The sequence below is a fragment of the Bos javanicus genome, chromosome 29, assembly GCF_032452875.1.
Source record: "Bos javanicus breed banteng chromosome 29, ARS-OSU_banteng_1.0, whole genome shotgun sequence".
Lineage (NCBI taxonomy): Eukaryota > Metazoa > Chordata > Mammalia > Artiodactyla > Bovidae > Bos > Bos javanicus.
This window is the reverse complement of record NC_083896.1, coordinates 40,713,768-40,733,939: the sequence shown is the minus strand read 5'-3', so window position 1 is coordinate 40,733,939 and position 20,172 is coordinate 40,713,768. Positions and strand designations below refer to the sequence as shown.

The following is a 20,172-nucleotide window of genomic DNA, read 5'->3' as shown; positions in this document are numbered from 1 at the left end:
TTCCACATACATGCATTAATATACTATATTTGTGTTTCTCTGACTTACTTCATCTGTATGACAGTCTCTAGGTCCATCCACATCTCTCCAAATGATCCAATTTTGTTCTTTTTTATGGCCAAGTAATGTTCCATTGTATGTATGTACCATATCTTCTTTACCTAGTCTTCTGTTGATGGACATTCAGGTTGCTTCCATGTCCTGGCTATTGTAAACAGTGCTGCAGTGAACACTGGGGTGAATGTGTCTTTTTGAATTACGGTTTTCTCTGGGTATATGCTCAGCAGTGGGATTGCTAGGTAGTTCTATTTTTGGTTTCTTAAGGAAACTCCATACTGTTCTCCACAGCAACTGTATCAACTTACATTCCCACCAATAGTGCAAGAGGGCTCCTCCAGAATTTACTGTTTGTAGATTTTGTGATGATGGTCATTTAACTCATGTAAGGTGATACCTCGTGGTAGTTTTGATTTGCCTTCTCTGATAATTAGTGATATTGAGCATTTTTTACATGTTTGTTAGTCATCTGTATGTCTTCTTCAGAGAAATGTCTACTGAGGTCTTCCATCCAGTTTTTGGTTGGATTGTTTTTTCTGATGTTAAGTTGCATTGAGCTGTTTGTATATTTTGGAGATTAATCCTTTGTCACTTCATTTGCAAATATTTTCTCCCATTCTGAGGGTTATCTTACTTACGGTTTCCTTTGTTGTGCAAAAGCTTTTCAGTTTAATTAAGTTCCATTAAAAAAAAAAAAAATTCTCATTACTTCAATGTGTGGCTCCTGCTCTTTGGATCTCAGTCTTATCTGTTAAGTAGTAGGCTTACTATACTGGTCTGTAAGGGGTAAGAAGACAACTGCACTGAAGAAATCCCATGAGTTTATCCTCCACAAGCCCCTTGCCCCCCACTTCCTGTGTTACACAGCTAAGTTGTTGGGCATATTCTTTTTTTAAATGGAAAACTGGCTGTGCTAAGGGAGAGCTTCATGGGCCACATTCCTGTGCAAGGCACAGTGGCCTGGCAGCTTACCTGGAAGCCAGGACACTTACCTTCTCCATTCTGAACCTCCATTTTTGTCTCAAGAAATGAGGGATTTGGGTTGAATGGATGAAGGTTCTTTCCTACCAGAAATCTAGCTGTATTTCTCCTAGTCTCCTGACTCCTACGGGCAAAGACCCTATTTCAAGTGCATGGAATATAGCTTCCTTTCTCTGGGCTGCAGAATCCCACTAGTATAATCAGAGGAGAGACAGCAGAGCCCAGGGTTTCTCAGCTCAATCCTTCCACTTAACTGTGTGACAAAATACTTCAGCTCCCAGGGGCTCAATTTCTCCATCTGTAAGTGAGGTTCCTACCTCAAAGTGTTGTTAAAGAGAATTAAATGAATGTAACGTTCAAGATACCAAGAGAACATTTCATGCAAAAATGGGCTTGATAAAGGACAGTAACGGTATGGACCTAACAGAAGCAGAAGATATTAAGAAGAGGTGGCAAGAATACACAGAAGAACTATACAAGAAAGATGTTCACGACCAAGATAATCACGATGGTGTGATCACTGACCTACAGCCAGACATCCTGGAATGTGAAGTCAAGTGGGCCTTAGAAAGCATCACTATGAACAAAGCTAGTGGAGGTGATGGAATTCCAGTTGAGCTATTTCAAATCCTGGAAGATGATGCTGTGAAAATGCTGCACTCAATATGCCAGCAAATTTGGAAAATTCAGCAGTGGCCATGGGACTGGAAAAGGTCAGTTTTCATTCCAATCCCAAAGAAAGGCAATGCCAAAGAATGCTCAAACTACCGCACAATTGCACTCATCTCACACGCTAGTAAAGTAATGCTCAAAATTCTCCAAGCCAGGCTTCAGCAATATGTGAACCGTGAACTTCCAGATGTTCAAGCTGGTTTTAGAAAAGGTAGAGGAACCAGAGATCAAATTGCCAACATCCGATGGATCATGGAAAAAGCAAGAGTGTATCAGAAAAACATCTATTTCTGCTTTATTGACTATGCCAAAGCCTTTGACTGTGTGGATCACAATAAACTGTAGAAAATTCTGAAAGAGATGGGAATACCAGACCACCTGACCTGCCTCTTGAGAAACCTGTATGCAGGTCAGGAAGCAACAGTTAGAACTGGACATGGATCAACAGACTGGTTCCAAATAGGAAAAGGAGTACATCAAGGCTGTATATTGTCACCCTGCTTATTTAACTTATATGCAGAGTACATCATGAGAAATGCTGGGCTGGAAGAAGCACAAGCTGGAATCAAGATTGCTGGGAGAAATATCAATAACCTCAGATATGCTGATGACATCACCCTTATGGCAGAAAGTGAAGAGGCACTAAAGAGCCTCTTGATGAAACTGAAAGAGGAGAATGAAAAAGTTGGCTTAAAGCTCAACATTCAGAAAACGAAGATCATGGCATCTGGTCCCATCACTTCATGGGAAATAGATGGAGAAACAGTGGAAACAGTGTCAGACTTTTTTTTTTTTTTTTTCTGGCTCCAAAATCACTGCAGATGGTGACTGCAGCCATGAAATTCAAAGACACTTATTCCTTGGAAGGAAAGTTACAACCAACCTAGACAGCATATTGAAGAGCAGAGACATTCCTTTGCCAACAAAGGTCCGTCTAGTCAAGGCTATGGTTTTGCCAGTGGTCATGTATGGATGTGAGAGTTGGACTGTGAAGAAAGCTGAGCGCCAAAGAATTGATGCTTTTGAACTGTGGTGTTGGAGAAGACTCTTGAGAGTCCCTTGGACTGCAAGGAGATCCAACCAGTTCATTCTAAAGGAGATCAGTCCTGGGTGTTCATTGGAAGGAATGATGCTAAAGCTGAAACTCCAATACTTTGGCCACTTCATGCGAAGAGTTAACTCATTGGCAAAGACCCTGATGCTGGGAGGGATTGGGGGCAGGAGAAGAGGACGACAGAGGATGAGATGGCTGGATGGCATCACCGACTCGATGGACCTGAGTTTGAGTGAACTTTGGGAGTTGGTGATGGACAGGGAGGCTTGGCGTCCTGCAATTCATGGGGTCGCAAACAGTCGGACACGACTGAGTGACTGAACTGAACTGAACGTTCACAACGTACTAAAAACAGTGCCTGGCACATAGTATGTGCTTTGTAAAGTGCTTTCTGAATAAATAAAATTTAACACATGAACTGAGCTTCTTCATAACTCTAACAGCTTCTTAACTGCCCGCGCCCCTCCCAACCCGGAAGCTTCTGTGTTCTTTTTCACATTTTCGGAAAGCTCAGAGCTCCAAGCCCCTAAGCTACCTAAAGGCGTCCTGCAGCTCGCAGGTGCCTCCAGATAGAGGAGGGATGCCTCAACAGGAAGGTCCAGGCTGTTCACTCAGGGCCTCCCAGAGACTCGGAGATGCTGGGCCACTTCTTTTTATTTAAGGATGGCAGTTAATTGGGAGAATAAAAAAAAAAAAAGAGAGAGAGAACAAAAATGAAAACAACAAGCAAAAAAGGCAAACAGGGTTATAACATTTGTAGGGCATTTTTAACGTTATACTGAGCACAGTAAAGCACTAACCATTCCCACCCATCTCCAGAGCCAACAGCCCATAATTATGCTTTTGCAAGATAACTGCCAAGGGTTCTGACTCTTTCATTCCAGTCACTCAACCGGTGGAGCTACGTAGGGAGAAGGCGGGAGAATTCATCAGGTCACGGTCTGAAACAAGCGAGGATGCCCCCACTCCGAAGACGAGGCCCCTGGGACAGCCCCCTCCACACCCCCCCGCCAAACCCCAAAATCTTCAACCCTGTAGGCATGGCAGGCCTTCTTGGCAACGGGGCCCGCCCTTCATCCACCCACTCACCCGGCTCATCCTCTGCCCACTGCCCTCCACCCCGGCCGAGCCCACCCTACCCTAGAGGCCCAGGGCGCCCGCGCACTCGGTGCCCCCCTCCCCGAGCCGGGCCCCGCACCCAGGAGTCTTCACAGGAACCGTTGTCCAGTCCGCGGCGCCCTCTGTGAGCGAAAGGCGCGAGTCGAAAAGTGGGATCCGGCGGCGACCCCAGCAAGATGCCCGCAAGGGGGCGCGCGTTCCGGCCCGCCGCCCTCCTGCCACGACCCTCCCGAAGCGCACGCCAGAGCTGGGCCGGCGGGGAGGCGGAGACTTGCTCCCCGCGCCACGCGCCTCGACCAATAGGAGCGCGCGCAGTGGGCTCAGCGCCAACACCCCTCAGTGGCTGAAAACCAGGTGCGCGAGCGGCGGGGATCCGGACGCGCACCAGCGGACCCGCTACCGGAGCCTACGAGGCCGGCGCGCGCTACCCCGAGGGTCCTGTGCCCGCGCCTGACCGCAGCCACCCAGCTGGCGCGCGTTGTTGCCCAGCCCCAATGGCCCCCGAGACCCCGGCCCAGGGGCCGACCCCACGCTATTTCACCTGGGACGAAGTGGCTCAGCGCTCTGGACGTGAAAAAGAGCGGTGGCTCGTGATTGACCGAAAGGTGTACAACATCAGTGAATTCGTCCGCCGACATCCCGGGGGCTCCCGGGTCATCAGCCACTACGCGGGGCAGGATGCCACGGTGAGCGCTGCCAGACGGGGGCACCGGAGGAGGCGGGACCGGACGGCTAGAGCTGGAGGCTCAGCGCGCGAGACAGGAAGTTTGGCAGTCGTGGTTGAACACTCTCTAGTTCTGGGAAAAGCCGGGAGGCGCAGGAGCGTACCTGTTGCTGGGTAACTGGGTGTGCTGCCAAATTGGGATGCAAGGGCAGGAGAGGCGGTGAAAAAGTGGAGTCTGGGGAGTAGGGACGGAGGCTGGCAATGTGCACGCACAGACAAAGGGCCGCGCCACCGCTATGTGGGCTCTGTTTGCGGCCCGGAATCTGCGGTCTCGAAGCGTGGGCAGGCCGGGGAGCAGGGCTAGGAGAGAGAAGCTCCGGGGTGCGGGGCTTCCCGACGGCGGACCTGCCGAGACCGAGGGAGGAGGGGTCAGTGGTGGGGAGAGGGATTCTTGACCTGTCTGGGTGGCTGGGAGGGAAGCGCAGCGGCGTCTGGACCGAGCGTGCCTGGCTAGGCTGGAGAGGGCAGGCAGGACGGAGAACTGAGTTGGGGGAAAGCCACCTGGCGCCCGCTGTCTTGGGAACCCTTGCACAGGATGAAGAAGAGAGAGGGGATGGGGCAGCACTGGCCAGAGACGCCTAGCACCTGCTCGTGCCCAGGGAGGAATGGGGCCATTGTACGGAAGGTGGGGAGCCTGCACCAGCATACACTTAGCTAGGACCCGAGAGCAGTCCTGGAATCCCGTGGGGAGGTCACTCAGCCTCAGTCCAGCAGGGTCTCCAGCTATTCGCCACAGCGGACAGCTGTTTGCTGTCCTGGGCTCTAAGCCCGGTGCTGGTGGCATCCCTTCCTCGGGCCAGCGCGCTCCCCAGCCCCAATTCTGCCGCTTCTCTCTCTAGATAATGTGCTAGCACCTCCCTTCTGAGTTCCAGAGCTGGTGGGGAGCAGGGGGTACTCCTTGGGACCCAGAGATTGGAGCTTTTGCTTCGCTGTGTCCTCTCACCCTATATACTTCGCCTGGCGCCGAGACCCTTTCTACTGTTCCCAGCTTTCTCCCTGCTCTCTCAGAGCGCCCCTCGGGCCACTAGGGTTCTCGTGATGTTGCGGTGAAGCCTAACCGTGTGAGGCCCAGCCCCTCCCTCGCACGCGCCAAGCCCGGGAGGCTGTGCTCCCAGGCTGTGCTCGTCTCCGGAGAGAACACTGGGGCGCGCAGGCTGTGGCCGAAGGCGAAGATGTGGACTGGCGCATGCGTAGACGGAGCAGGCCGGAACGCTGGGGCTTCTTGCAGTGTGATTTGGGGGCCGGGGCTGGCTGCAGCCGGGAGTGCGATTGGTCCGGACTTGTGGTGCCACTGGCCGCCGACTCCGCCCCGGCTCCCTCCTCGCTAGTGGCTTTGCCTTAGGGCCTGGGGCCTGTCTGACCTTCAGGACGTTAATCTCATCAATTTAGTCACTGAGGACCCCACCTTGGAGAACCAAAATTGGTGCGCCAGGGCATGGGGTGTTCAGACTGGGAGGAGAAATATGGAAGGCCGACCGGAACAGCTGTGGAGCAAAGTGGGAGAAATGCACAAGCCCCTAGTGGACACAAGAAGTCTCCCTCCTCACGTTTCATGAGCCATCCAGAGGAAAGGCCAGCCCAGGCGTGGCTTTCTGTGGTCCCCCCTCCCTGTGCTTCCTGTTCCTTAGTGTGGTACCCTTCAGATCAGATCAGATCAGATCAGTCGCTCAGTCGTGTCCGACTCTTTGCGACCCCATGAATCGCAGCACGCCAGGCCTCCCTGTCCATCACCAGCTCCCGGAGTTCACTGAGACTCACGTCCATCGAGTCAGTGATGCCATCCAGACATCTCATCCTCTGTCGTCCCCTTCTCCTCTTGCCCCCAGTCCCTCCCAGCATCAGAGTCTTTTCCAATGAGTCAACTCCAATGAGCCAATGGAGTTTCAGCTTTAGCATCATTCCTTTCAAAGAAATCCCAGGGCTGATCTCCTTCAGAATGGACTGGTTGGATGTCCTTGCAGTCCAAGGGACTCTCAAGAGTCTTCTCCAACACCACAGTTCAAAAGCATCAATTCTTCGGCGCTCAGCCTTCTTCACAGTCCAACTCTCACATCCATACATGACCACAGGAAAAAACAGAACACAGATGCTGTGGGTGATCTTGAATGGTGGACACTAGGGACTAGTCTGAGCAGCTTCAAAGGAAGGCTGCCTGGAGGGCGGTGGTCTCCGTTTGAACTTGGGTGCAGTGTCCTTGCAGGATCAGGAGGATGGCCTTTGGTGTGAGCCCTCCACAAGCCCAGGGGGCAGGGCTGACTTCCTCACTGTTCTGTCTTCTCCCCATCCTTGCAGGATCCCTTTGTGGCGTTCCACATCAACAAGGGCCTTGTGAGGAAGTATATGAACTCCCTCCTGATTGGAGAGCTGTCTCCGGAGCAGCCCAGCTTTGAGCCCACTAAGAATGTGAGACCCTGTGGTGATGGAGGGGCAGGGGGTAGAAGACAGGCTTCCATATGCTCACAGGTGACCACAGTCAGTAGTTCTTGCAGATCTTGAGATCCTTGCTTCTCCCACATAGTTGTTGGGTTTCAGGGCCTTTGGAAGCTGTGGTTCTCACAAGGCCACCACCACTACCATCACCATCCTCAACCCGAGACCAATCAACTGAGCACTTAACTCTGTGCCAAGTATAACATCATATAATCCACAGTTCCAGATGAGAAAACTGAGGCTCAGAGAGATTAAGCAACATGACCAAGGATCACACTGTCAGTAAGTGGCAGAGCAAGGGTAGAATGATTCTGTTTAACTCCAGAGACCACATGGTCTTAGACTTGATCCTACAGCACCTCCTGTTATCGTTGGCATTGTGGTACCTTTACCTAGGACTGTGGGCTTCCTCAGTTATCGCAGTGGGAGTGCCTTGAGCTTAAGAGGGATCTTGGCTCCAGTGCTGGGTTGCACTGGGGAGAATAACAGCCTTTCCATCTCCACTCTTCTACAGAAAGAGCTGATTCACGAGTTCCGGGAGCTGCGGGCCACGGTGGAGCGGATGGGGCTCATGAAGGCCAACCCTGTCTTCTTCCTGCTGTACCTGCTGCACATCCTGCTGCTGGACGTCGCTGCCTGGCTCACTCTCTGGCTCTTTGGGACGTCCTTGGTGCCCTTCCTCCTGTGTTCCGTGCTGCTCAGTATAGTTCAGGTGAGAGCCCTGCCTCACCCAGCATCCATAGGGTAAGTTCTTTGTACCCCTTAGGAGGCCACTGAGGACACAGCGGGAGAGTTGGTACAGGAAGAGAACGCCTGTTCCATTGTCTGTGGCTTCTCTCTGCTCATCTTCACCACACATGCACCTTCCATTTCTCCCGCTGCCTCTAGCTGCTCCTCCCAGGGTTCCCTTCTTCTTGTGGCATGTCTCCTCAGAAACTTCATGTTCAGATTCTGTCATGGTCCAGGTGTGTCAAAAACCAAGGTTCTGGTTTCTCGGTAAAGCTTGGCTTCCCCCGCTCCCCACCACAACACTGCCCCAACACCTAGCTATCATAACCCACTTGTTCATTAAGCCTCCTGCTTGCCTGAGTTTGTCACTCCGTCCCAGTCTGTAGTTCTGGATGTTTAGTCCATCAGAAGTCACAGAGGCCCAGAGCTGGAGACTCCAAAGAACAGAGAAGGGATAGTGACTGGCCCCAGCTCTCATGTGAGTTGGTGGCAGAGGCAGGACCCAGACTTCCTGACTCCTTTCTGGATGTACTCAGTTTGGCCAGCACAGGCCAGGTGGATGAGGGAAGGGGGAGAGGCCGAGTCAGTTCAGATGGACGCTGGGCTGCTCTCAGCACTAACCCTTCTCACTCAGGCCCAGGCTGGCTGGCTGCAGCATGACTTTGGACACCTGTCCGTCTTCGGCACCTCTAAGTGGAACCACCTGTTACATCATTTTGTGATCGGTCACCTGAAGGTCAGTGGGATGGGGAGGAACTCTCTGAAACTCAAGTCGACGATGGGCTGCCCAGGGGAGAGGGGACACAAGGCTTTCATACTCACACCCCACTTTTCTGTAGGGGGCCCCTGCCAGCTGGTGGAACCACTTGCACTTCCAGCACCATGCCAAGCCCAACTGCTTCCGCAAAGACCCCGACATCAACATGCACCCCTTCTTCTTTGCCCTGGGGAAGGTCCTCTCTGTGGAGGTGAGCAGAGGTATCAGTGATGCTCTTGGAGCACAGAAACCAGCCAGCACAGTGGGCTTGTGGAGAAGTGCTCACCGTGCTGGTCTGTGTGGGTAAGACATTGCAGGCCAGGCTGGCTGGGTGACTGTTTGGAAGTCGTGGGAGGCCATAGGGAATAAACAGGCTGCCCAGGACAGCCTAAGTCCTTCGTAGTGAGTTCAAGTCAGCAAATAGCTGTTGCAGAAAGGTACCACGTGCTGCCAAGGACCCAAAGGATGACCAGATTGCTGTGCAAATGCTGCTCAGCCTTGAAGGAAGGCGATGGATGGTCCTCCTCGCAGGTGCTTTTTAGACACCCCCACCCCAGGCAGTCAGCCCCCTGCACTTTGTAATCATCCCACTCACATCCTACTGTGTCATCGTCTCCCCCACAACAGCTAGACTGGATTATGCCTCTGACGCCCATTGCCTAGAATATTCATCCACTGAGTAATTCTTCCTGCCCACCTGATTCTAGTCTGACTTTCAGGGTGGTCAGCACTGGGTTTGAGTTGCCATCTGAGGCTGTGAGCAACAATTACACTGCAGCTGCTACGGGATGAATTCCTGAGAGTGGCTGGGAGACCTTGTGAGCCTGTAGTGAGTGCTAGGCAACAGAAGGCTGTGAGTGGCCAGTGGAGTTCTTTGAAAAGTTGATTTAAAACCCTTTGTCCCAAGGCTCTGGGCAGTAGTCAGAGTTTTGCCAGGTCCCCCTCCCCCACTCCATGACACGCTGTGACATTTCAGCACACCCAGAATTAAACGGTTGTTAAAAACATTTCAGTTCCAGGCCTGAATTCGAGACAGCCTGGCCCTCCTTCCTCTCTGGCCATGAGAAGAACTCTCTGGGAAGGTTCTGGCAGCACTGGCCGTCCTAGCACTAGGAACCCCTAGCTTGGGGCTTGTATTTCCTCTGACCACAAGGTTCTAATTTTCCCACTTCCTGAAAAGAGACTTACTTGGTTGCTATGTGCCCAACACTGTGCAAATGACATACCAGCCCTGGCCTCCCCTGGCTCAGGTGGCTCCTTAGAGAGCAGTGTGGGTTGTTTACTGGGCACAGCATGAGGCTCCTGGTAGCACTTCTGTTGCCACTATAAAGATTTTTTTTTTAAAAAGGATGAGAGTCTTAAATGGAAGGGAACCTTCTCACACCACTGCCTCTGTTGCTTCTTTTTTTCCCCTCTGTTGTTTCTTGGTACTCGGGTTTTTAGGAAATTCCTTTCTGTAGACACTAAAAATAGAGAATGCTCTGGGACCAAAATAACTCTCTGGTGTTTTGGGGTTTTTTTGTTTTTTATTTTTTTTTCTTTGTTTAGTTACAAGGCTGAGGATAGGCTGTCTGTTAGGAAATGCATGGGTTACAGACTGCTTGGCTCTTGGTTCAGCCTCAGAGGGTCCAGACTGAGCACTGACCCCTGGGCTGACCCAGGAGCATCTGTCCCAGTGCCTTCCAGCTCCCCTGGAGAACATGGGAAATGTAGGGAACTCTTCATATAGAGATAACTTTACTGGCCTTCAAGAGCTGAAACACAGTGGGGCAGTTATCAGCATTGTAATGGCCATTACAGTCTTGATTGCCATTCAAGGAGGCAGCTGGCAGACAGAGCTCCCTTCTGTAATAGTTCCATAACAAGAAGGCCAGAGTTCTACCCACCTACTCCACCAAACATGGCAGATGCTTCTCTTCCAGCTTCTCCCTCTTAGTTAATGTTGCTTGGGATGGGATGCTGCCTTCAAAACATATTCCCAATCCATAGACTTCTCCATCTCCTCTGCCTCCCATCCCTGGGTCTGGTCCATCTCAGATCTGGAATACTGGTTCAGTCTCCTTGCTGGTCTCCCTTCAACTCTGCCTGACCCCTGTGGTTCATTCTCCCCACCACTAGCCAGAGTGAGCCTTTAAAGGGCAAAGCAGATCCTGCCACCTGCTGAAGGCCAACCAGGGCTTCCCATCACTTTTGGAATAAAATCCAAACTCCTTCCTGTAGCCTTCCCAGGGCCAGCATGATTTGCCCATCCCAAGTTTTCTGGCTTTATTGACTGTTCTCCCTTTTATATTCCCAGCCGCACTGGCCTTCCTCTGTCCCTTGAACACCCCAAACCTTTGTTCCCTCTGCTTTAACTGCTTTTCCTCCCAGCGTCAGCACAGATGGTTCCTTCTCATCATTCAGGTCTCCATTCTGATGTCAGGTTCCCAAGGAGGCCATATCTGACTATCCTACCCAAGACACTGCCTCCCTCCCTTTCGGTCATATTTTACTGCTTTTAATCTGTAATTATCTTCAACTCTGTCTATAAGGTCATTACCAGCTCCCTTTCCTAAGATTATAAGCTCCACGAGGGTAGGAATTTTATGTTGCTCATCTCTGTATACTCACACCTAGAACAGTGCCGGGCACATAGACACTTAATAAATACTTGTTGAATGAATCAATTAACGTAGGAAGAATGCATTTTGCATTTAGCAAAAGTGCCTGGCACAGTCTCAGTAAATGTTCTGTCAGAACAGCAAATGGACTTATGAAGGAAGGATGAGCTCTGGGGTATCCTGCTCCGGGGTAGAGTTCCTCCCGTACCCTGTGGTCGTCTGGTCATCAGAACCAACGAGGGCACGTGGGGCAGAAGGAGCTGTTGAAGGAGAGTGCAGAGTTCCGCTGTCATGGTTTTGAATGCTCTCACTAGGGGACCCTGGCTGAACTGGCAGCAGCTCGCCTTACCACCTGCTGGCTTGCCAGGACCTTCAGATTGCCAAGCTGTTCTTGGTATTCTTTCCACAAATATTTGGCATATATTGCTTAGCTTTCAAGGGATTTTATAAAGTTCATGTTGACATCTGAAGAAACCCAATGATTTTGGAGAAGGTCAGGGGCTGGGATATAGAGAGACTGCTGGCCCATATAGGGGTGAAGATGGTTGTCTGTGGAGACCCTGGTGTCAAAAAAGTACCAGATGGAGACAGGAAGGGGAGGTGGGAGGCCCTGGAAACCTTTAAAAGATGTCTCTGGATGAACATGGGGAGCCCTGAGGACACCCAGGCTCTGCTGTGCTCATGCCTTGTACAGGTATGAGCTACCAAGCTGCATCCATGGTATGGCGAGCTTAGCAAGCCCAGCAGCTTGGGCTTCATGTGCCAGGAGCTGGAGGTCAGGCTGGGCCTATGGGAGCCTTCCATGGCGCCAGCAAACTGACGGCCCCTGCCGTAGGCTTCTGCTCCTGCTCGGGGAAGACCCAGAGTCACAAGGGGAGGGGAATGGGTGACCGGCCTGTGGGTGCTGATTTGTGTGTGCTTTTCCTTCCCAGCTCGGGAAACAGAAGAAAAAGTACATGCCCTACAACCACCAGCACAAATACTTTTTCCTGAGTGAGTATCCTCCAGCACCAGGGGGGCCGCTGCCTTGGCAGGGGCTGCCAACCGGGGTGTGAGTAGGGAATAAGCCTCCTGGGATGACAGTGTTTGAAGTTAAGGCTGGAGGAAGTTCTCCTCATGGAACAGGTTACTCCCTGCAAGGGAAAGTCTTAGCTTCTAAGGCTAATGTTTGGTCAAAGGTCACTGGTGTTGGGATCAAACTAGTTCCTCCAGGCCCACGCTGGCTTCCACAGGGGAACTGAGTGGTGGGGAGCAAGCCTGATTAAACCTGTTAAACTTCACTTTGATTTGTCAAGCATACATCAGGGTCAAGGTGGGGCACAGTCCAACTCCCTGGGGGACGCAAGGTAGCTAGACTAGCAACGGGAGAATTGGACCACAAAAGGGAGCGGAAGAGACAACATTTCTATGGTTGTTTTAAGCTCTTTTCTTTCTTCCTTTTTTAAAAATGCCCGTTTATTTGGCTGTGTTGGGTCTTAGCTGCTGCATGAAGGAATCTCACTGTGGATCACAGACTCTAGTTGTGGCATGCCGGCCCTGGAGAGCACCAGCCTCAGTAGTTGAGGAGTGCGGGCTTAGTTATTCCATGGCATGTGGGATCTTAGTTCCCTGACCAGGGGACAAACCCAAGACCCCTACACTGCAAGGCGGATTCCTAACCACTGGACCACCAGAGAAGTTGTTAAGCTCTTTCTGAAGACTGGTGCTGCTTTAAAGATTTGCTCCATAATGCCTGTGCTGGTGGTTTAGTCACTAAGTCATGTCCGACTCTTGTGACCCCATGGACAGTAGCCTGCCAGGCTCCTCTGTCTGTGGGATTCTCCAGGCAAGAACACTGGAGTGGGTTGCCATTTCCTTCTCCAGGGGATCTTCCCAACCCAGGAATCGAACTGAGGTCTCCTGCTTTGCAGGCAGATTCTTTACCCCTTCCATAATGCCTAAGGAATTTTAAACGTCAGCCGTTCCCCCAAGGCGGGACGATTCCATTGATCTCATTTTAGTTCAAGGGAATTTATCTTAACTGCCTGGAATTCCATCCCTATGGACAAACGGGGATGGGATAGAAGGGTGGGACAGAAACATTGGAAGAAAGGCTAGAATCCATGGCACATCAGGATAGAAGAGCCATGGGTGAGCGTCGTGATGCTGGGTTATAGGTAACTTCAGGACCCTGCGGAGAAGGGAAACAGAAGGAAACCGACTAGCACAGTGGATGAGCCACTTCAACTCCCAGTTCTGCGATGCTCTTGCGCCCCTTCCATAGTTGACCTCCAGGCTGCTTCAGGTTGGGTGGCACCAGCTCATTTCCCTAGTCCAGGGAAGTGAGCTTTCAGCCTGTGGAGGATCAGCAGGGTCCCCCACTCAACACACACACTTTCCAGCTCCTGTCCCTTCACCCGTGTGGTGGAGCAGCCAGGAGCAGGGGGCTGATGGCTGCAAGGATGAGCATAGGGCTAGGAGGAGGCAGAGGCAGAGGCAGGGCTGAAGACAGGGCAGCTCAGCTCGGGGAGGGAGAGCAGCGCTTTCTCAAAGGTACAGGTGCAGGGCAGCTTCCACACCAAGTGAAGCTCGTTTCCCCAGCCGTCCTCTTCCACTGAAGAGAACGCCATGCCCTTCCCCTCACCCTCTCAGCATCCATGGGAGATTCCCCTCTCTTCAGATTGGCATTCATGCCCACTTTCAGTGCCTGGTCAGTCCTAATGGATTGAGGGGGGTGGCTGGAGGGGCAACAGGAGATGGCAGAGGGGCAGCCCTGTGCTGGAGGCCATCTGTCCGGTACCAGCTGGCCCTTGGCAACCCTTCTGCAGCTCACACTTCCTCCCATGTCTCTATTTCCTCCCCAGTTGGGCCCCCAGCCTTGCTGCCTGTCTACTTCCAGTGGTATATTTTCTACTTTGTTATCCACAGGAAGAAGTGGGTGGTAAGTATCCATAGCCCCCAGATCCCACATCCTTTGTCGCCAGTACTCAGGGCTGGGAATGGGGTTCCCCAGGGAAAATCCCACTGGGGTTTACTCCAGGCCTAATTTAGAGCAAAGTAGCAGAACCAGGTAGAGACCTCCCGTATCTCTAGATGAGATGATTTGGGCTCAGCAGGCAACCTGACTTCTGATGCCCTATTTCATTCAGCGAGTATCTCCTAAGGTCACTGTGCTTGGCATAAAGCAGGGGCCAGGCTGGGTAGGGGGAAGAGGAATGAGAGACGGCCCCTACTCTCAGGAAATGTCTGATGAAGCAGGATGTGATTACAACCAGAGAAACGGTATAGGTTGAAGGTTCTGGGATTCCAAAAGGGAGCTGACTGCACCTGGCTGGATGGGAGGCATCAGAAAGGACTTCATGGCATCTTTTCTAGCTGGCCGTGGACAGGTAGAGGTGGGGAAGTGGGAATGGACTCTGAGCAGAGAAGCTGGGAATTAATGGGGGAATTTGGTCACTGGACGAGGGTTGCTGGACCTGGGTGTCAGGGAAGGAGAGTGATGCAGGAAATTGATTGACAGTTTGATCAGGGTACTGGCACGGACTGAGCTGTGGTCCTGGAAGATTCATTTGGCAGCCAGAAGGAGGACAGAGATGGGTTGGGGGGAACTGGAGACAGGGAGACCTGGCACCTGTGAAGGAAATAAGCAAGGAGGGCTGGGGGCGCTGCTCAGAACAGAGCAGCAGTGCTAGATGGCACTGGAGGGGGCAGCTGAGAGAGGCCGCTGTGACCACTTATCTCAAGACCAGGGAGGGTGGCTGCTCCATGCAGAGAAACAGGCGCTGCAAGAGGAGAGGTGCTTTGTGGCATCACAGGGCTCTCTTGCCTCTTGCTGCAGGACTTGGCCTGGATGATCACTTTCTACGTCCGTATCTTCCTCACTTATGTGCCGCTGTTGGGACTGAAAGGCTTCCTGGGGCTTGTCTTCATGGTCAGGTAGTACTTGATGGGGGAGCAGGGGCTGGTGCAGAGAAGCAGACGTTTGGGAATAACCAGTCTAGTCTGGGAGTGTTGGCTGGGGAAGGTGCTGGGCTGCAGCAGTTATTTGAAGGAGAGTGAGAACTCTGGGCTCTGCTTGTACTGATTTGATCTGGGTGCATTATCCACTAGGTTCCTGGAAAGCAATTGGTTTGTGTGGGTTACACAGATGAACCACATCCCCATGCACATTGACCATGACCGCAACATGGACTGGGTCTCCACCCAGGTAAGGCACAGTCACTTGAAAGACCTGGGCATAACACAATTAAAAGGGTGGGTGGGCACAGACCCAAACCTTGCCTCGTTAGCTGGACACTTCTCTCCTGCCACCATGTGGAGAAGGGAGTGACTGAAGCAGGCCAGCTTTGCCTGAAGAAGGCTGGGCTGGCCCTTCCATCGGGTACCCAGAGCCATGCTCCCTCTGACCTTCCCCTCCAGCTCCAGGCAACATGCAACGTCCACAAGTCAGCCTTCAATGACTGGTTCAGTGGCCACCTCAACTTCCAGATTGAGCACCAGTGAGTAGGGAGGCCGGGGAGGCAGGGACTTGGGGAGGGTTCACGTAGCAGGGGAAGGAGGGGGTGGTGCGGGGACAGAGCAGCTGGAGCCACTGACTGTCCCTGTTATCCCTGAAGTCTTTTCCCCACGATGCCTCGACACAATTACCACAAAGTGGCTCCCCTGGTGCAGTCCCTGTGTGCCAAGCATGGCATAAAGTACCAGTCCAAGCCCCTGTTCTCAGCCTTCGCTGACATTGTCCAGTGAGTATCTGAGCTTGGGAAGAGGGCAAGGTGGCGGGGTCGGTGATAAGACTGCAGGGTGGGAACCACGGCGGTGCTTCCTGGGTCTTCTGGAATGGAGGGTCACCAAGCAAAGGGGCCTTGCATCACCTCTGGAAGGGCCTCACTGCTGTACTTCTGTGGGTGGTCTGCCTTTGGGCTCTGCTCCAGCCCGTTTCCCTCACCACCTGCCCTCATCTTGCCCTCACAGCTCACTGAAGGAGTCCGGGCAGCTCTGGCTAGATGCCTATCTCCACCAATAACAGCCGCCTCCCTCTGCAAGAAGGGTTATGGCACCAAAGCAGACGGAAGCTTGGGGGCAATGCCACTACAATCCTAATATTCAAAGGGGGTGGGTTTGAGGAGACAACAGGTTTGCACTCAAACCCCTCCCCTTTATTTTCCAGGCACAGATCTAAGACCCAAAGGGGTGGGGGGAAAACACAAGCCCCTTGAAAGGAGGGGTGGAGCCTCTGGGACAGGGCTGTGAGTTTTCTTTCTGTTTTTTGTTTGGCAGATGCAGGTGGCTGGTGAGCTAAGAGGGAGGCAGGAGGGTGTGGGAATAGGGAAGGTCTACTGAGCCCAGAAATCAGGAAGAGATTTAGCACTGAAATTTCATCCAGGAAGGGGAGGCGCTCAGCCCACTGGTCCACTTCTTGGTGCCTTCTCTACCCTGGCTTGCAAACCTCAAGAGGTTCACAGGCTGGAGGAAGATAGAGCAGCTGAACCGCCTGGGCAAGATTTAGAATTCTGAGGCCTGGCATAGTGTGTGGCCTGGGAGCTCAGCTCACTCTAGGGCTAGGTGTGACCCATGCCTGCTTCAGACTCCTCAAGAAGCAGTTTTTCCACTTTGAGAAGCAGGGTGGCAGAGGGGAGCAGAGGCCAGGGCTGTGCTGTTGGAGGTGTCCAGCCCTGAAGGATGCTAACACTACTGGATTTGGTATCGTGTTCCATCTAGGGTACCAAGGGAGCCTGAGGCTGCCAGTGGAGTCGCTGGCCATTAAAAATCCTTTCAGCTTTTGACTGCCCTCTTAACTATCACCCAAGGGACGGAACACTCCTAGGATGTGGAGTCTACTTCTTGCTCCATAAGCAAGTTGGGCATGTGGGGCACTCAGTCTTCTCCATGGAAACAAACTGGGGCTCCCAGTGGTTTCCCTGTACTCCCCTATTTGTAATTCCAAATTTAGTAAAAATAGCAGTCAGGTGAGCGCAAGTGACCAGGCCGGGGGAGAGACTGGAATCACTAGTCGTGATGAAAACACAAGAGTTCAGTCACAAAGAACATAATGGCTCTAAGAGATTTTCTATAACAAATTATGTTACAGCATCACTTTTGAGCAGGGGCATTGCTCAAAATGACTTCATAGTTCTTATCAGAAATAGGAAGATAAAAAACAGAAGTCCGACCATCATGGCTGTCCTTTAGAATCCTTACTCTGGCAACTATGTTCAAGTGTCTCTCTGCTGGAGACCAGGTCGGAATTTAGGAGAATCTCTTAAAAGTATATCAGTCTAACACATTTCAGTGTACAATTTTTTAATCCCATTTTTTCCCCCCAAAAAAGATTGAAAACAGTTTAACCCATCTCTAGAGAGGGAATGCCGGGACTGTGCCCCACGGGTTATCAGCATTCACATCCTCACCCCCACAGCCTTTCAGTTCAGGTGAGATCAATTCACCTGTTCAACAGCATCTTCTCTAAGCATATTGAGTATTCTGGACACTGGAAAGAGAACCTTAATCTAGAAGAAAAAAGCAGAGACCTGGGAGCATTCGCATTTAGTTTAGGAAGAGAATGGCAAAGAGATGAGAGTGATAACCAGGGCGATGAAGGGCCTAGGGGATGTTGGGGTGGGGTTAGAGGCACCACCTAACAGGGTTTGCAGTTACTTAAAATAGACTTTTACACACACACACACACACACACACACAGAGAGAGGAAACCAGGTTACAGATTTTAGATCTTTTCCATTGGGGCAGAACAACTGAGAAGCAGATTGGAGAGTCTGCTTTCACTGGCTCTTCACTCTAGAATAGGTGCTAAACCCAGCCTATCAGGCCACCTGGCTTTGGGCCCAGGCTGCCCAATCTGAGCAAAGCTAGTGGGTCTTTCTGAGCCAAGTCCAGGTCCTCAAAGCACCTCAACCACTGTGGCCTTCTCCCCTTAGTCTGGCCCAGTGTGGTCTCACATGGCCACAAAGGGACAGACGAGTAACAAAAAGCTCAGAGCTGCAAGATAACATGAGAGATCTCACAATGACAGGACCCACACCATGACAGGAGAACACAGGATGAGAGAGGATACATTGCCTCTCTGGTCATAGATGTGGCAGCACTAACATTTGAACTCACTTTTTAAAAACTCCAACTTCTAGGCTGTCTTGTTACTTTCCTCTTCCTACCACTCTGCCACAGGCCTTTTAAGTAGACCCTGTTGTCAGTATCCTTTTTGTGTGTACCAGTGTTGTTACCATGTGCCGATGAAATCAAACTGAGAAATAAAAGTTAATGTGACCAAACAAAGGCTCTTCATTTATAATCCATGATGCTTTCCTGTACCTGTTGATAGGGCTGCCTGTACCTCTGCTTCAGATTACTACCTACTGCTATGGCTCTGTCTAGAACACGAGCCCCCTTGGGGTACAGGGAGGGTTGTTAGGCCCCTCTGAAAATCACCAAGGTTCGGATGAACTGTGGCAAGAAGGCCAACCCCTTCCCATGACACTCAAGTGTTTAAATGCTAGACTGCCTGTGTACACTAAGCAGTTTCAGCACTCAGTGTAGACGGCCTGCATACATTAAGCAGTTTCAGTGCTCAGTGTAGATGGTCTGCATATACTAAGTGGGTTCAGTGCTCAGTGTAAACGGCCTGCATACACTAAGTGGGTTCAGCGCTCAGTGTAGACAGCCTGCATACACTAAGGGGGTTCAGCGCTCAGTGTAGACGGCCTGCATACACTAAGCAGTTTCAGTGCTCAGTGTAGACGGCCTGCAAACACTAAGTGGTTTCAGCACTCAGTGCATCATCTCCTATCATGAGGCAATGCCCTCACCCTTTTAAACTCGTATCTAATCTCAGTGTAGGTGATCTCCGTAAGACTGCTTTTTGCTGACTCTTTTACGTCAGAGTTGGACTGCAAAGCGATGCCCTTTTAAGCAGTGCCCTACTAGAGCAGCTCTCCTCTCCGAGCAAGAATATTAGAATGTGCTAAATAAAATGTGCAGGACTAATTCTCCCTGCAGTGGTTAATAAACTTCTAGAAAAGACCAGGTAATTCCGAAGACAAAGCACTCTACCTGCCACCCCAGAAGACAGGCCCTTAACTGGGGCTACTGTGTCAAGGCAGTAACTCCTGAGTCTTCCCACTTCTGGGCCCCCGTCACTATTAGTGCGGGCTGACTCCACACTTCCACTGCAGGGTTCAATCCCAGGTCAGGAACTAACATCCCACATGCTGTGCAGCAGAGTCAAGAAGAAAAACGGAACTCAAGTTTTGTGGCTTGGTTCAATCTGGAAAACTGGTCTGTCAACTGCTAGAAACAGACTAAGATCCCTGCCCTAAGGACAGAACTTTCTGTCTACACTAGTGGTTTAGAGGCCCCTGGTTGTGGGATGTTCCTGGGGAGACTGTATCTCATTCCTGCTTCAACCAGAGGAGCTCTTACAGTCTTACATTTTACGTAAGATTTCTCTTGAAAGATACTTTACTCTTAAAATATCTGACCACTACTGGTCTTTAAAAGGATATACACCAACACATCACGGATTCACTCTGCTATGTAGCAAGAGACTAACACAACACTGTAAAGCAACTGTATGCCAATAAAAATTTTTGAAAAATGCATATAAAAACACAAAAGACCCCAAAGGGCCAAAACAATCTTGACAGTAAGATGGAGACTTCACTTAATGATTTCAAATATATTACACAGGCACAACAATCCAAACAGTATGGTACTGGCATAGAAACAGGCAGCTAGACCTATGGGCCAGAATAGAGCCCTCAGATAAACTCATATATACTGGCACAATCATCTTCACCAAGGTTCTAAGACTCCACAATGGGAAAGAAGTCTCTTCAACAGTCATAACAGAATGGGAAGAAAATTTTAAAACCATATGACTGAAAAAGGACTAAGAAATAACTATAAATCAAGTTCCAAAAAAGAGCTAATAATCCAGTTTAATAATGGACCAAATAACTGAACAGACATCTCCCCAAAATTAAGTAAAAATGGTGAAGCAATAAATGAAAATGTTCTCAACCTCACTAATCATGGGAGAAGTGCAAATCAAAATCACAAT

At 51.0% G+C, this 20,172-nt stretch overlaps 1 protein-coding gene and 1 long non-coding RNA gene across 5 annotated transcripts in view; one reads left to right on the top strand and one right to left on the bottom strand.

The window, feature by feature from the left end:
• Positions 1 to 4,512, bottom strand: part of LOC133241304 (uncharacterized) — a 63,717-nt gene extending 59,205 nt beyond the window's left edge. Inside the window, exon 1 of the long non-coding RNA XR_009734578.1 lies at positions 4,425 to 4,512. This is a non-coding gene — a long non-coding RNA (uncharacterized LOC133241304). The remainder of the gene's footprint in view (positions 1 to 4,424) is intronic.
• Positions 1 to 18,389, top strand: part of FADS1 (fatty acid desaturase 1) — a 107,277-nt gene extending 88,888 nt beyond the window's left edge. Inside the window, exons 1-12 of one of the 4 annotated variants that reach the window (XM_061406604.1) lie at positions 4,221 to 4,569; positions 6,900 to 7,010; positions 7,552 to 7,749; positions 8,401 to 8,502; positions 8,606 to 8,734; positions 12,056 to 12,116; positions 13,967 to 14,043; positions 14,941 to 15,038; positions 15,213 to 15,309; positions 15,522 to 15,601; positions 15,719 to 15,844; positions 16,074 to 18,389. In XM_061406604.1, coding sequence (XP_061262588.1) covers positions 4,378 to 4,569; positions 6,900 to 7,010; positions 7,552 to 7,749; positions 8,401 to 8,502; positions 8,606 to 8,734; positions 12,056 to 12,116; positions 13,967 to 14,043; positions 14,941 to 15,038; positions 15,213 to 15,309; positions 15,522 to 15,601; positions 15,719 to 15,844; positions 16,074 to 16,125 — 1,323 coding nt within the window. In that variant the 5' untranslated portion in view covers positions 4,221 to 4,377 and the 3' untranslated portion in view covers positions 16,126 to 18,389. Of the gene's footprint in view, positions 1 to 4,220; positions 4,570 to 4,622; positions 4,730 to 6,899; positions 7,011 to 7,551; positions 7,750 to 8,400; positions 8,503 to 8,605; positions 8,735 to 12,055; positions 12,117 to 13,966; positions 14,044 to 14,940; positions 15,039 to 15,212; positions 15,310 to 15,521; positions 15,602 to 15,718; positions 15,845 to 16,073 lie in introns of those variants that run through there. The other 3 variants (XM_061406607.1, XM_061406606.1, XM_061406605.1) reach the window with 3 other exon arrangements.
• The last annotated feature ends 1,783 nt before the right edge of the window (positions 18,390 to 20,172 follow it).